The 12,738-nt window shown below is 56.0% G+C and overlaps 3 gene segments (V, D, J or C); all 3 read left to right on the forward strand.

Annotated features, from left to right (window-relative positions):
• Positions 1–174: 174 nt before the first annotated feature.
• LOC102438812 lies at positions 175–1,929 on the forward strand (the record flags this gene model as incomplete). The annotated part of the segment is given in 2 exon segments: positions 175–226; positions 1,531–1,929. Coding segments are annotated over 2 exon segments (372 nt in total), but the record flags the coding sequence as incomplete, so codon positions are not given.
• A 920-nt stretch (positions 1,930–2,849) lies between these two features.
• Positions 2,850–5,346, forward strand: LOC102439112. The segment is given in 3 exon segments: positions 2,850–2,879; positions 3,665–3,704; positions 4,985–5,346. Coding segments are annotated over 3 exon segments (390 nt in total).
• A 694-nt stretch (positions 5,347–6,040) lies between these two features.
• LOC102439415 lies at positions 6,041–12,307 on the forward strand. The segment is given in 3 exon segments: positions 6,041–6,082; positions 6,973–7,090; positions 11,864–12,307. Coding segments are annotated over 3 exon segments (480 nt in total).
• Positions 12,308–12,738: the final 431 nt, after the last annotated feature.

The raw sequence follows: 12,738 nt of genomic DNA on the forward strand, positions 1-12,738 counted from the left end.
CCCTATCCTGTCACCTGCTGGTCTGAAAGGGGGGACAGTGTGTGTGCCCCTTGCAGACCAGACACCCCCTGGGGCAGTGGCCCAGGCTTCCTCCATCACAGCTGCAGGGGGAGCCGGGGGTGTGGGGGGGCTCAGGAGTGGGCAGGGCCTCCCAGATAGAGGTTTTTGTATGAGCTTGTGTCACAGTGTTATGTGTTCGGCGGAGGGACCCAGCTGACCGTCCTAGGTGAGTGTCTCCTTCCCCCTCCTTCCCTGCTCCCCTACAAAGTTTGGGCTGTTTTCTGCTATTATTGCTCTTTTTCTGGTCTTGCCTCAGCCTGTGGCCAAGCTTTCACCCAGGATCCCAGCCCTTGGGGACCTGAGGTCTTCCCACCCCTGTTCTTACTGTCCTACTTGGTCACCTTCAGCCATTCACCTCTGACCTCAGAGACAGGAGAATGGACAGGATGCCTTGTGGATTCTTCTGTCTGTCTGCGAGGGTCATGCTGGATTCTAGTTGGGGCTTTTTCTGTCTTTCCCCTGATGGGCTTCTGGGGGAAAAAAATTTATTTCTGCAAATCCCCCGGGGGCCCCTGGTTTTAAGGGGAAGAAGGGAAAAAAAGAGCACTGAGGGGGTAACCTTGTGAAAATTTTAGGGTGACCCAGACACTCTGGGCCAAGGCTAGAGACACCCAGGTCAGAGGTTCAGGGCAGGTCTCAGGGACTGTGGACTCATGAACAAGGGTCAGGAATGGTGCTGGGGTGCAGGGCTCCCAGGGGCCTGCATGGAGCTGCCATGTGGAGTCCTGACCAGCCTCCCACCATGGAGGCCTGCAGGAGGAAGGACACAGGGGGGAGGAGAAGGTGCTTGAAGAAGGGCATGGAAGGACAGGTGTGAGGACAATTGGCCTTTGGTCTGTGCAGGATGAACATCCTCTCAGAAGAAATGGCAGAATCCATGGCATGAAAGCTCTAGTTATCTGACCAATTTGTGGGGATGCCATTGACTGTAGAATGAGAGAGACCCAATGACAAAAAGACAGACATTTTGTTCATCAGAAAAAGCTGCCACCCAGTTTAGAGAGGGAGCAGGAGACATAGATGTGGGTGAAAAACTGAGCCCTTGGGCCGATGCTCCGAAGCCCCCAGCACAGAGGATCGGGTAAGAGGCGTCCACAGATGGACCCAGCAGGAGGGCAGAGGGCTCAGAGCATCTTTTGTGGGACAAACAGACAGACAGACACAGACAGGCCCAGTCAGATACCAGGAGAAGGCAGAGCCAGAGGGTGACAGTCAGATGTGTGGGGGGCAGAACGGGGCCCACAAGGACAGTGATGGCAGGTTCCAGGTTCAGGGTTTCTCAGGAAAATGGGGAGTTGAGTTAGGAACCCCCCAAACTACCCTGCACAGCATGGACTCTCACACCCGGAGAGGCCCCTGCCCTGGGGTCCTGCATGGTCCTCAGGACACTGTGCCCACAGGAAGACCGAGGTCAGGAGCTTTCAGGATGGACCCTGAGCCTCTCCCCTCCTGCCCCTCCCGCACCCACAGGTCAGCCCAAGTCTGCACCCTCCGTGTCTCTGTTCCCGCCATCCGCTGAGGAGCTCAACAACAACAAGGCCACACTGGTGTGTCTCATGAGTGACTTCTACCCGGGCAGCGTGACGGTGGCCTGGAAGGCAAATGGCACCCCCGTCACCCAGGGCGTGGAGACCACCAAGCCCTCCAAGCAGAGCAACAACAAGTACGCGGCCAGCAGCTACCTGAGCGTGTCCAGCCAAGACTGGAAGTCCGCCAGCGCCTACAGCTGCCAGGTCACGCACGACGGGAAGACTGTGGAGAAGACAGTGGCCCCCTCAGAGTGCTCCTAGGACCTGAGTCCCCACTTCTGGAGACACTTCTCCGTCAGACCCTCCCTTCCCCCCCTCCCCACTGTCCCCCTGCAGCTCCTGCCCTGGTCGCTCAGACTGGGCAGGTGGTCATCCCTCCCCCTTTCCCCTTCTCCTGAATAAACTCCTGTCATTTCTCATCTGACATTTCGCATGTGTGTTCTGTGTGTGGGAGCATCTCTAGGTTGAAGGGTCGGTAATAAAGGACAGGACAGGAATGACGTGACATGGACCTACCTGAGGTCCACTCCACTCACCCACCAGGGACCTGAATGAGCTCTGAGTGCCCATGGGCGCTGCGACCCAGGGCTGGAACTTCTCCTGTGGGACCAGCCCCTGGGACGCAGTCCTGGTCACCTGCAAAGGGACAAGGGCTGAGTGAGAGGGATCCAGGGGTCCTGAGGAGGGATCAGGGAGAAATGAAGAGGACACAGGTGGGCAAGGTGGGCTACAGATGGAAATATTGGGAAGGAAATCATGGAACCAAGGCTGTGGTCATTGGGAACAGACATTGAACTTCCCTTTCCCATCATGGAACCCAATGGGGGAGCCATTACCAGGTGAAGGTTCCTGCTTGGCTCCTCACCATAAAATCATGAAAAGCTTTCAACAGTGCCTCCCATGGTGCGTTTGTCAAACTTCGACGATGCATGTTAGGTCAGCAATGACACTGACAAGTCAGACATCAAAGAAACAGTTTAATATCGTACAACCTAACAATTCCCCAATCATGCTCACACCCCTTTCCAACTCAGAGAGCCTCGATCTAAAGGTGCTGGGAACCTGGACTGAGGATGAGGCACAAGGAAGCTCAGTTTACGTTCTCATGGTCTTGGGCCAGGCTCAGGATCTAGTTGACCCGAGCTTGGGCCTGGGACCTCCATCATGAAGGTCTCTAACCCTGAAGTCAGATCAACCTGAGAGATTTGGGGTTTGGTTTAAGGAAGGAGCCGGTGATGTCAGGCCTCAGGTAGAGTAGACATGGGAGTTGACCTTGATGAATTAGAAAGGGTACCGTCCTGGGCACAGAATGGGCATCCAGTGCCATCCCAGGGAGGGCATATCCACTGGAATTCAGGAGTAGAGTTAGGGCAGGTGAGAGGAGCTCAGATCAGGGGGAGTGTGGCCTGTGGGTTACACCAAGGTCAGGCCTCTCTAGTGACACAGCACCCCAAACCATCCCGCCTTAGGAGACACCCCCAAGCTCACCCTAAAAGACAGCTTGGCAAAGACTACAGTCCCCCCCTGACATCACCAATTCTATCCCTATCTAGGCTGCCCGAGGGAAGATAAGCCAGAGTTCTGGATCAGATGGTTGGAGACATAGGGAGTTGCCAGTAGACTTTCTACACAGACCAACCTTTCGTTCCCTGGAAGAAGAGGGCGGTAGAGCAAATACGCACTGCCCTCCCCTCATGCTCCCACCCAGGGATTAGGGGTGATTGGACATAAGAGAGGTGTGCCACCCGTTCCCATGGAACCTCCCTCGTGGTGACACAGATGCCGGCCATACTCATCCCACATCCCAGGGGAACAGAGTGGAAACAGCCTGTCAAACACCTGATTCCTTTGGGAGAACTGCTTCCAAGAATGCTATCTCCGTGCAATGCACTGTGTCCCCTATCTTGTCACCTGCTGGTCTGAAAGAGGGGACAGTGTGTGTGCCCCTTGCAGACCAGACACCCCCTGGGGTAGTGGCCCTGGCTTCCTCCATCACAGCTGCAGGGGGAGGGGGGTGGGCTCAAGGGTGGGCAGGGCCTCCCAGAGAGAGGTTTTTGTATGAGCTTGTATCACAGTGTTGGGTGTTCGGCGGAGGGACCCAGCTGACCGTCCTAGGTAAGTCTCTTCTTCCCCCTCCTTCCCTGCTCGCCTACAAAGTCTGGGCTGTTTTCTGCTATTCTTGCTCTTTTTCTGGTCTTGCCTCAGCCTGTGGCCAAGCTTTCACCCAGGATCCCAGCCCTTGGGGACCTGAGGTCTTCCCATCCCTGTTCTTACTGTCCTACTTGGCCACCTTCAGCCATTCACCTCTGACCTCAGAGGAATGGACAGGATGCCTTGTGAATTCTTCTGTCTGTCTGCGAGGGTCATGCTGGACTCTAGTTGGGCTCTGTTCTGTCTTCCCCTGATGGGCTCCTGTGGGACAAGATTTTATCTGCAAGTCACCGGTGGCCCCTGTCTTAAGGGGAAGAGAGGAAGAGAAGCACTGAGGGGAAACTGGGTGGAAATTTTAGGGTGACCCAGATGCTCAGGGCCAAGGCTAGAGACACCCAGGTCAGAGGTTCAGGGCAGGTCTCAGGGACTGTGGACTCATGAACAGGGGCCAGGAACGGTGCTGGGGCGCAGGGCTCCCCGGGGCTGCATGGAGCTGCCATGCGGAGTCCTGACCAGCCTTGTACCAGAGAAGCCTGCAGGAGGAAGGGACACAGGGGGGAGGAGAAGGTGCTGGAGGAAGGGCATGGAAGGACAGATATGAGGACAAGGTGGCCTTTGGTCTCTGCAGGACGAACATCCTCTCAGAAGGTAACGTACAACTATTGGCATAAAAGCTCCAGTAATGTGACCGACTAGCAGGGACTCCATTGACTGTAGAATGAGAGAGACCCAAGGACAGACAGACAGACATTTTGTTCATCAGCAAAACTCATACTAACTTAAGAGAAAGCCCAGGACAGGTAGATTGATAGGGACAGAATCCTAAGGGCAAAGATCCTAAGACCCCAGCACAGAGGATCAGGTCAGAGGTGCCCACAGATGGCGGTCAGAGGGCTCAGAGCATCTTTTGTGGGACAAACAGACGGACAGACACAGACAGGCCCAGTCAGATACCAGGAGAAGGCAGAGCCAGAGGGTGACAGTCAGATGTGTGGGGGGCAGAACGGGGCCCACAAGGACCGGTGATGGCAGGTGTCCAGGCTCAGGGTTTCTCAGGAAAATGGGGAGTTGAGCTACGAACACCCCAAACTACCCTGCATGGCATGGTCTCTCACACCCAGAGAGGCCCCTGCCCTCGGGGTCCTGCATGATCCTCAGGACACTGTGCCCACAGGAAGACCGAGGTCAGGAGCTTTCAGGATGGACCCTGAGCCTCTCCCCTCCTGCCCCTCCCGCACCCACAGGTCAGCCCAAGTCTGCACCCTCCGTGTCTCTGTTCCCGCCATCCGCTGAGGAGCTCAACAACAACAAGGCCACACTGGTGTGTCTCATGAGTGACTTCTACCCGGGCAGCGTGACAGTGGCCTGGAAGGCAAATGGCACCCCCGTCACCCAGGGCGTGGAGACCACCAAGCCCTCCAAGCAGAGCAACAACAAGTACGCGGCCAGCAGCTACCTGAGCGTGTCCAGCCAAGACTGGAAGTCCGCCAGCGCCTACAGCTGCCAGGTCACGCACGATGGGAAGACCGTGGAGAAGACAGTGGCCCCCTCGGAGTGTTCCTAGGATCTGAGTCCCCACTTCTGGGGACACTTCTCCCTCAGACCCGCCCTTACCCCGCTCCCCACAGTCCCCCTGCGGCTCCTGCCCTGGTCGCTCAGACAGGGCAGGTCGGCATCCCTCCCGGATTCCCCTTCTGAATAAACTCCTGTCATTTCTCATCTGACATTTCGCATGTGTGTTCTGTGTGGGGGAGGGTCTCTAGGTTGAAGGGTCGGTAATAAAGGGCAGGACAGGAATGACATGACATGGACCTACCTGAGGTCCATCCACTCACCCACCAGGGACTGAATGAGCTCTGAGTGCCCATGGGCGCTGCGTTCCAGGGCAGGAACATCTCCTGTGGGAACAGCCCCTGGGACGCAGTCCTGGTCACCTGCAAAGGGACAAGGGCTGAGTGAGAGGGATTCAAGAGCCCTGAGGAGGGATCAGGGAGAATTGAAGAGGGACCAGGAGTGCAAGGTGGGCTACAGATGGAAATATTGGGAAGGAAATCATGGAACCAAGGCTGTGGTCCTTAAGAACAGACATTGAACTTCCCTTTCCCATCATGGAACCCAATGGGAGATCCATTACCAGGTGAAGGTTGACTCCTCACCTTAAAATCATGAAAAGCTTTCAACAGTGCCTCCCATGGTGCATTTGTCAAACTTTGTCTATGCATGTTATGTCAGTAACGACACTGACAAGTCATACAGCAGAGAAACAGTTTAATATCATACAACCTAACAATTGCCCAATCATGCTCACACCCCGTACCAACTCAGGGAGCCTGGAACTCATGGTGCTGGGAAGCTGGGCTGAGGATGAGGCACGAGGAAGCTCAGTTTATGTTCTCATCGTCTTGGGTCAGCCTCACACTCAAGGTGACCCTAGCTTGGGCTGGGAACCTCCATCATGAAGGTCTCAAACCCTGAAATCAGATCAACGTGAGAGTTTTCGGGGTTTGTTTAAGGATGGAGCAGGTGATATCAGGCCTCAGGTGGAGGGGACATGAGAGTTGTCCTTGATGGATTAGAAAGGACACCTTCCTGGGCACAGAATGGGCATCCATTGCGCCCCAGGGAGGGCATATCCACTCGAATTCAGGAGCGGAGTAAGGGCAGGTCATACAATCTCAGATCAGGGGAGTGTGGCCTGTTGGTTACAGCAAGGTCAGGTCTCTCCGGTGACACAGCACCCCGACGCCACTCCACCTCTGGGAAGAATCGCAGGGGACACCCTAAAGGGCAGGTTGACAAAGATTACAGTCCCAGAGGTCTTGATCAGATGGTTGGGGACATAGGAAGTTGCCAGTAGACACTCTACACAGACCAACCTGTCTTTCCCTGGAAGGGGAGGGGGCAGAGGGAATACGCACTGCCCTCCCCTCATGCTCTCACCAGGGATTAGGGGTGATTGGACATAAGAGAGGTGTGCCACCCGTTCCCGTGGAATGTCCCGCACAGTGACACAGATGCCCACCATACTCATCCCACATCCCAGGGGAACAGAGTGGAAACAGCCTGTCAAACACCTAATTCCTTTGGGAGAACTGCTTCCAGAATTCTTTCCCTGTGCAATGCACCCTGTCCCCTATCCTGTCACCTGCTGGTCTGAAAGGGGGGACAGTGTGTGTGCCCCTTGCAGACCAGACACCCCCTGGGGCAGTGGCCCAGGCTTCCTCCATCACAGCTGCAGGGGGAGCCGGGGGTGTGGGGGGGCTCAGGAGTGGGCTCCAGAGAGAGGTTTTTGTATGAGCTTGTGTCACAGTGTTATGTGTTCGGCGGAGGGACCCAGCTGACCGTCCTAGGTGAGTCTCTCCTTCCCCCTCCTTCCCTGCTCCCCTACAAAGTTTGGGCTGTTTTCTGCTCTTTTTTCTCTTTTTCTGGTCTTGCCTCAGCCTGTGGCCAAGCTTTCACCCAGGATCCCAGCCCTTGGGGACCTGAGGTCTTCCCACCCCTGTTCTTACTGTCCTACTTGGTCACCTTCAGCCATTCACCTCTGACCTCAGAGATAGGAGAATGGACAGGATGCCTTGTGGATTCTTCTGTCTGTCTGCGAGGGTCATGCTGGATTCTAGTTGGGCTCTGTTCTGTCTTTCCCTGATGGGCTTCTGTGGGACAAGATTTATATCTGCAAGTCCCCGGTGGCCCCTGTCTTAAGGGGAAGAGAGGAAGAGAAGCACTGAGGGGATCCGGGTAGAAATTTTAGGGTGACCCACATGCCAGGGCCAAGGCTAGAGACACCCAGGTCAGAGGTTCAGGGCAGGTCTCAGGGACTGTGGACTCATGAACAGGGGCCAGGAAAGGTGCTGGGGAGCAGGTCTCCCCGGGGCTGCATGGAGCTGCCATGCGGAGTCCTGACCAGCCTCGCACCAGGGAAGCCTGCAGGAGGAAGGGCACAGGGGGGAGGAGAAGGTGCTGGAGGAAGGGCCATGGAAGGACAGGTATGAGGACAAGGTGGTCTTTGGTCTCTGCAGGACGAACATCCTCTCAGAAGGTAACGTACAACTATTGGCATAAAAGCTCCAGTGATGTGACCGACTAGCGGGGACTCCATTGACTGTAGAATGAGAGAGACCCAGGGACAGACAGACAAACATTTTGTTCAGCAGCAAAACTCATACTAACTTAAGAGAAAGTCCAGGACAGGTAGATTGGGGGTTGGGGGGGGTGACCGAACCCTGAGGGCAAAGACCCTAAGTCCCCAGCACAGAGGATCAGGTCAGAGGTGTCCACAGATGGACCCAGCAGGAGGGCAGAGGGCTCAGAGCATCTTCTGTGGGACAAACAGACGGACAGACACAGACAGGCCCAGTCAGATACCAGGAGAAGGCAGAGCCAGAGGGTGACAGTCAGATGTGTGGGGGGCAGAACGGGGCCCACAAGGACTGTGATGGCAGGTGTCCAGGCTCAGGGTTTCTCAGGAACATGGGGAGTTGAGGTAGGAACCCCCAAACTGCTCTGCACGGCATGGACCTCACACCCGGAGAGGCCCCTGCCCTCGGGGTCCTGCATGGTCCTCAGGACACTGTGCCCACAGGAAGACCAAGGTCAGGAGCTTTCAGGATGGACCTTGAGCCTCTCCCCTCCTGCCCCTCCCGCACCCACAGGTCAGCCCAAGTCTGCACCCTCCGTATCTCTGTTCCCGCCATCCGCTGAGGAGCTCAACAACAACAAGGCCACACTGGTGTGTCTCATGAGTGACTTCTACCCGGGCAGCGTGACGGTGGCCTGGAAGGCAAATGGCACCCCCGTCACCCAGGGCGTGGAGACCACCAAGCCCTCCAAGCAGAGCAACAACAAGTACGCGGCCAGCAGCTACCTGAGCGTGTCCAGCCAAGACTGGAAGTCCGCCAGCGCCTACAGCTGCCAGGTCACGCACGACGGGAAGACCGTGGAGAAGACAGTGGCCCCCTCGGAGTGTTCCTAGGACCTGAGTCCCCACTTCTTGGGACACTTCTCAGTCAGACACCCCCTTCCCCCGCTCCCCACTGTCCCCCTGAGTCTCTGCCCTGGTCACTCAGACTGGGCAGGTTGCCATCCCTCCCCCTTTCCCCTTCTCCTGAATAAACTCCTGTCATTTCTCATCTGACATTTCGAATGTGTGTTCTGTGTGGGGAGGGTCTCTGGGTTGAAGGGTCGGTAATAAAGAGCAGGACAGGAATGACATGACATGGACCTACCTGAGGTCCATCCACTCACCCACCAGGGTCCTGAATGAGCTTGAGTGCCCATGGGAGCTGCGACCCAGAGCAGGAACTTCTCCTGTGGTTCTGGCCCCTGGGACGCAGTCCTTGTCCCCCGGAAAGGAACAGGGGCTCAGTGACAAAGATGTGAGCACCCTAAGGGGCAATCAAGGAAAACTGAAGAGAGTCTCAGGAGGGTACGGTGAGGTACAGATGAATATATTGGGAAGGAAATCATAGAGCCAAGGCTGAGGTCATTGGGAACAGACATTGAACTTCCCTGTCCATCATGGAGCCCAATGGGAAGCCATTTCCAGGTGAGGGGCTCATGGTTGGCCCATCAGCTCAGAGTCAGGGAAAGCTTTAAACAGTGCCTCCCATGGGGCGCTTGTCAAACTCTGCCAATGCACGTTAGCTACGGAAAGACACTGACTAGTCCTGCAGCAGAGAAACAGTTAAATATCATGGATCCTAACAATTCCCCCATCACGTTCATTCCTTCTACCAACTCAGGGAGCCTGGGACTCATCTTCACTGGTGTGGGAACATGGGCTGAGGGTGAGGCACAAGGAAGCTCAGTTTATGTTCACATCGTCTTGGGTCAGGCTCAGGCTCAAGGTGACCCTAGCGTAGGCCTGGGACCTCCATCATGAAGGTCTCAAACCCTGAAGTCAGATCAACGTGAGAGTTTTGGGGGTTGGTTTAAGGATGGAGCAGGTGAGGTCAGCATCTCAGGTGGAGTAGACTTGGGAGTTGTCCTTGATGGATTAGAAAGGGCACCGTCCTGGGCACAGAATGGGCATCCAGTGTCATCCCAGGGAGGGCATATCCCCTGGAATTCAGGAGCCGAGTAAGGGCAGGTGAGACCAGCTCAGAGCAGGGGGCGTGTGGCCTGTGGGTTACTCGAGGTCAGAGTTTCCTGGTGACACAGCACCCCCACACCACTCCAACTCTGGGAGCGAAGGCAGAGGACACCCCCAAGGTCACCCTAAAGGTCAGGTTAGCAAAGACTACAGTGCCATCCTGACATCCCCACTGCTATCCCTATCTAGGCTGTCAATAGGGACCATAAGCCAGAGGTCTGGATCAGATGGCTGGGGACATAGGTTGGGAGTATAATCCTACACAGCCCAGCCTGCCCTTCCACGGAGGGGAGGGAGGGGGAGAGGGATTACAGGCCGCCCTCCCCTCATGCCCTGCCCCTGGGATTGGGGTTGTTTGGACATAAGAGAGATGTGCCACCCGTTCCCATGGAGCTCACTCACAGTGAAATAAACGCCCTCCAAACTCATCCCAAATCCCAGGAGACCGCAGTGGAAACAGCCTCTCAGACACCAAGTTCTTTTGGGAGAATTGCTTCCAACAATGCTATCGCTTTGCAATGCACCCTGTCCCCTATCCTGTCACCTGCTGGTCTGAATGGGGGGACAGTGTGTGTGCCCCTTGCAGACCAGACACCCCCTGGGGCAGTGGCCCAGGCTTCCTCCATCACAGCTGCAGGGGGAGGGGGTGGGGGGCTCAGGGGTGGGGCAGGGCCTCCCAGAGAGAGGTTTTTGTATGAGCCTGTGTCACAGTGTATTGTGTTCGGCGGAGGGACCCAGCTGACCGTCCTAGGTGAGTCTCTCCTTCCCCATCCTTCCTTGTTCTCTGAGCAGTCGGGGCAATTTTCTGCTAGTTTTGCTCTTTTGCGGGGTCTTATCTCAGCCTGTGGCCAAGCTTCAACCAGGATCCCAGCCCTTGGGGCCCGGAGCTCTTCCCATCTCCGTTCTTTCTGTCCTATTTCGCTCCAAGGTCACCACCAGCCATTCACCTCTGACCCCAGAGACTGAGGAATGGACAGGATGACCTGTGGTTTCTTCTATCTGTTTGCCAGGACCTGCTGGATTCTAGACGGGCTCTGTTCTGTCTTCCTCTGATGGGCTCCTATTGTACCAGATTTCTTTCTGGGGGTCAATGGTTGCTCACATCCTAAGGGGACGGGAGGATAAGCAGGCCTGAGGGGTTAACCACGTGAACATTGTAGGGTGACCAAGACTAGAGACGTACAAGTCAGAGGTTCAGGGCAGGTCTCAGGGACTGTGGGCTCATGAACAAGGGTCAGGGATGGTGCTGGGGTGCAGGGCTCCCGGGGCCTGCATAGAGCTGGCATGCGGAGTCCTGACCATCCTCGCACCAGGGAAGCCTGCAGGAGGAAGGACACAGGGGGGAGGAGAAGGTGCTGGAGGAAGGGTCATGGAAGGACAGGTATGAGGACAAGGTGGCCTTTGGTCTCTGTTTAGACTTGCTCAAGGAAATGCAGAATCTATGGCACGAAAGCTCTAGTGATAGGAGCAATCTGTGGGGATGCTATTGACTGTAGAATGAAAGAGACCCAAGGACAGACAGACAGACTTCTGATTCATCAGCTAAAAGTGTGCCCTGTTAGAGAAGCTACAGGGACATAGATTTGGGTGAAAAACTGAGCCTTTGGGCCGATGCTTCAAAGCCCCCAGCACAGAGGATCAGGCCAGAGGTGTCCACAGATGGACCAGCAGGAGGGCAGAGGGCTCAGATCATCTTTTGTGGGACAAACAGACTGACAGACACAGACAGGCCCGGTCAGATACCAGGAGAAGGCAGAGCCAGAGGGTGACAGTCAGATGTGTGGGGGGCAGAATGGGGCCCACAAGGACGGTGATGGCAGGTGTCCAGGCTCAGGGTTTCTCAGGAACATGGGGAGTTGAGTTAGGAACCCCCCAAACTGCTCTACACGGCATGGACTCTCACACCCAGAGAGGCCCCTGCCCTCGGGGTCCTGCATGGTCCTCAGGACACTGTGCCCACAGGAAGACCGAGGTCAGGAGCTTTCAGGATGGACCCTGAGCCTCTCCCCTCCTGCCCCTCCCGCACCCACAGGTCAGCCCAAGTCTGCACCCTCCGTGTCTCTGTTCCCGCCATCCGCTGAGGAGCTCGCCAACAACAAGGCCACACTGGTGTGTCTCATGAGTGACTTCTACCCGGGCAGCGTGACGGTGGCCTGGAAGGCAAATGGCACCCCCGTCACCCAGGGCGTGGAGACCACCAAGCCCTCCAAGCAGAGCAACAACAAGTACGCGGCCAGCAGCTACCTGAGCGTGTCCAGCCAAGACTGGAAGTCCGCCAGCGCCTACAGCTGCCAGGTCACGCACGACGGGAAGACCGTGGAGAAGACAGTGGCCCCCTCGGAGTGCTCCTAGGACCTGAGTCCTCTCACCCTTGGGGGCCTAGAGCTCCAGGACCCCCAGGAGGATCTCCCTGCCTTCACACCCATTCTTTCTTCTCCCTGCACCTGATCAGCTCTCAATAAAATATCCTTCTTGTCAATCAGATGTCATATTCTCTTGGTCATTTTTGTTTCTGGACTTTGGTCTTGAACTCAACTATCCTCAAAGGTGAAAACTATCCTTTTGGCCTTGTAAGAAAAGACCCAGTGAAAGAGTCTTTATGTTTCCCTGAAGGGGTTTCCCTCTCACCCAGAGCTGCCCAGAGAATGTTCTAGAACAAGGGGCAGGGGCTGCAGAACCCAGGAGAGCACACTTCTCACGCCTGCCCTAAAATTGGTTTTTTCCTGTGGACCATGTCCACCCCCAAGGCCCACTCCCTTTGGTCCCCATGGAAACCAGGGTAGTGTCTGAGCTCCCTTCCCCCAAATCCTCATTCACATGCCTTCCATGGCTCCCTTCTTCCGGAAATTGTCCATCCTCCCAGTCTAGAACGTTCCTCCTCCTTTAGGCCCCCTTGCCCCTGCCCCT

Source organism: Myotis lucifugus, unplaced genomic scaffold (genome assembly GCF_000147115.1).
Source record: "Myotis lucifugus unplaced genomic scaffold, Myoluc2.0 scaffold_3141, whole genome shotgun sequence".
Lineage (NCBI taxonomy): Eukaryota > Metazoa > Chordata > Mammalia > Chiroptera > Vespertilionidae > Myotis > Myotis lucifugus.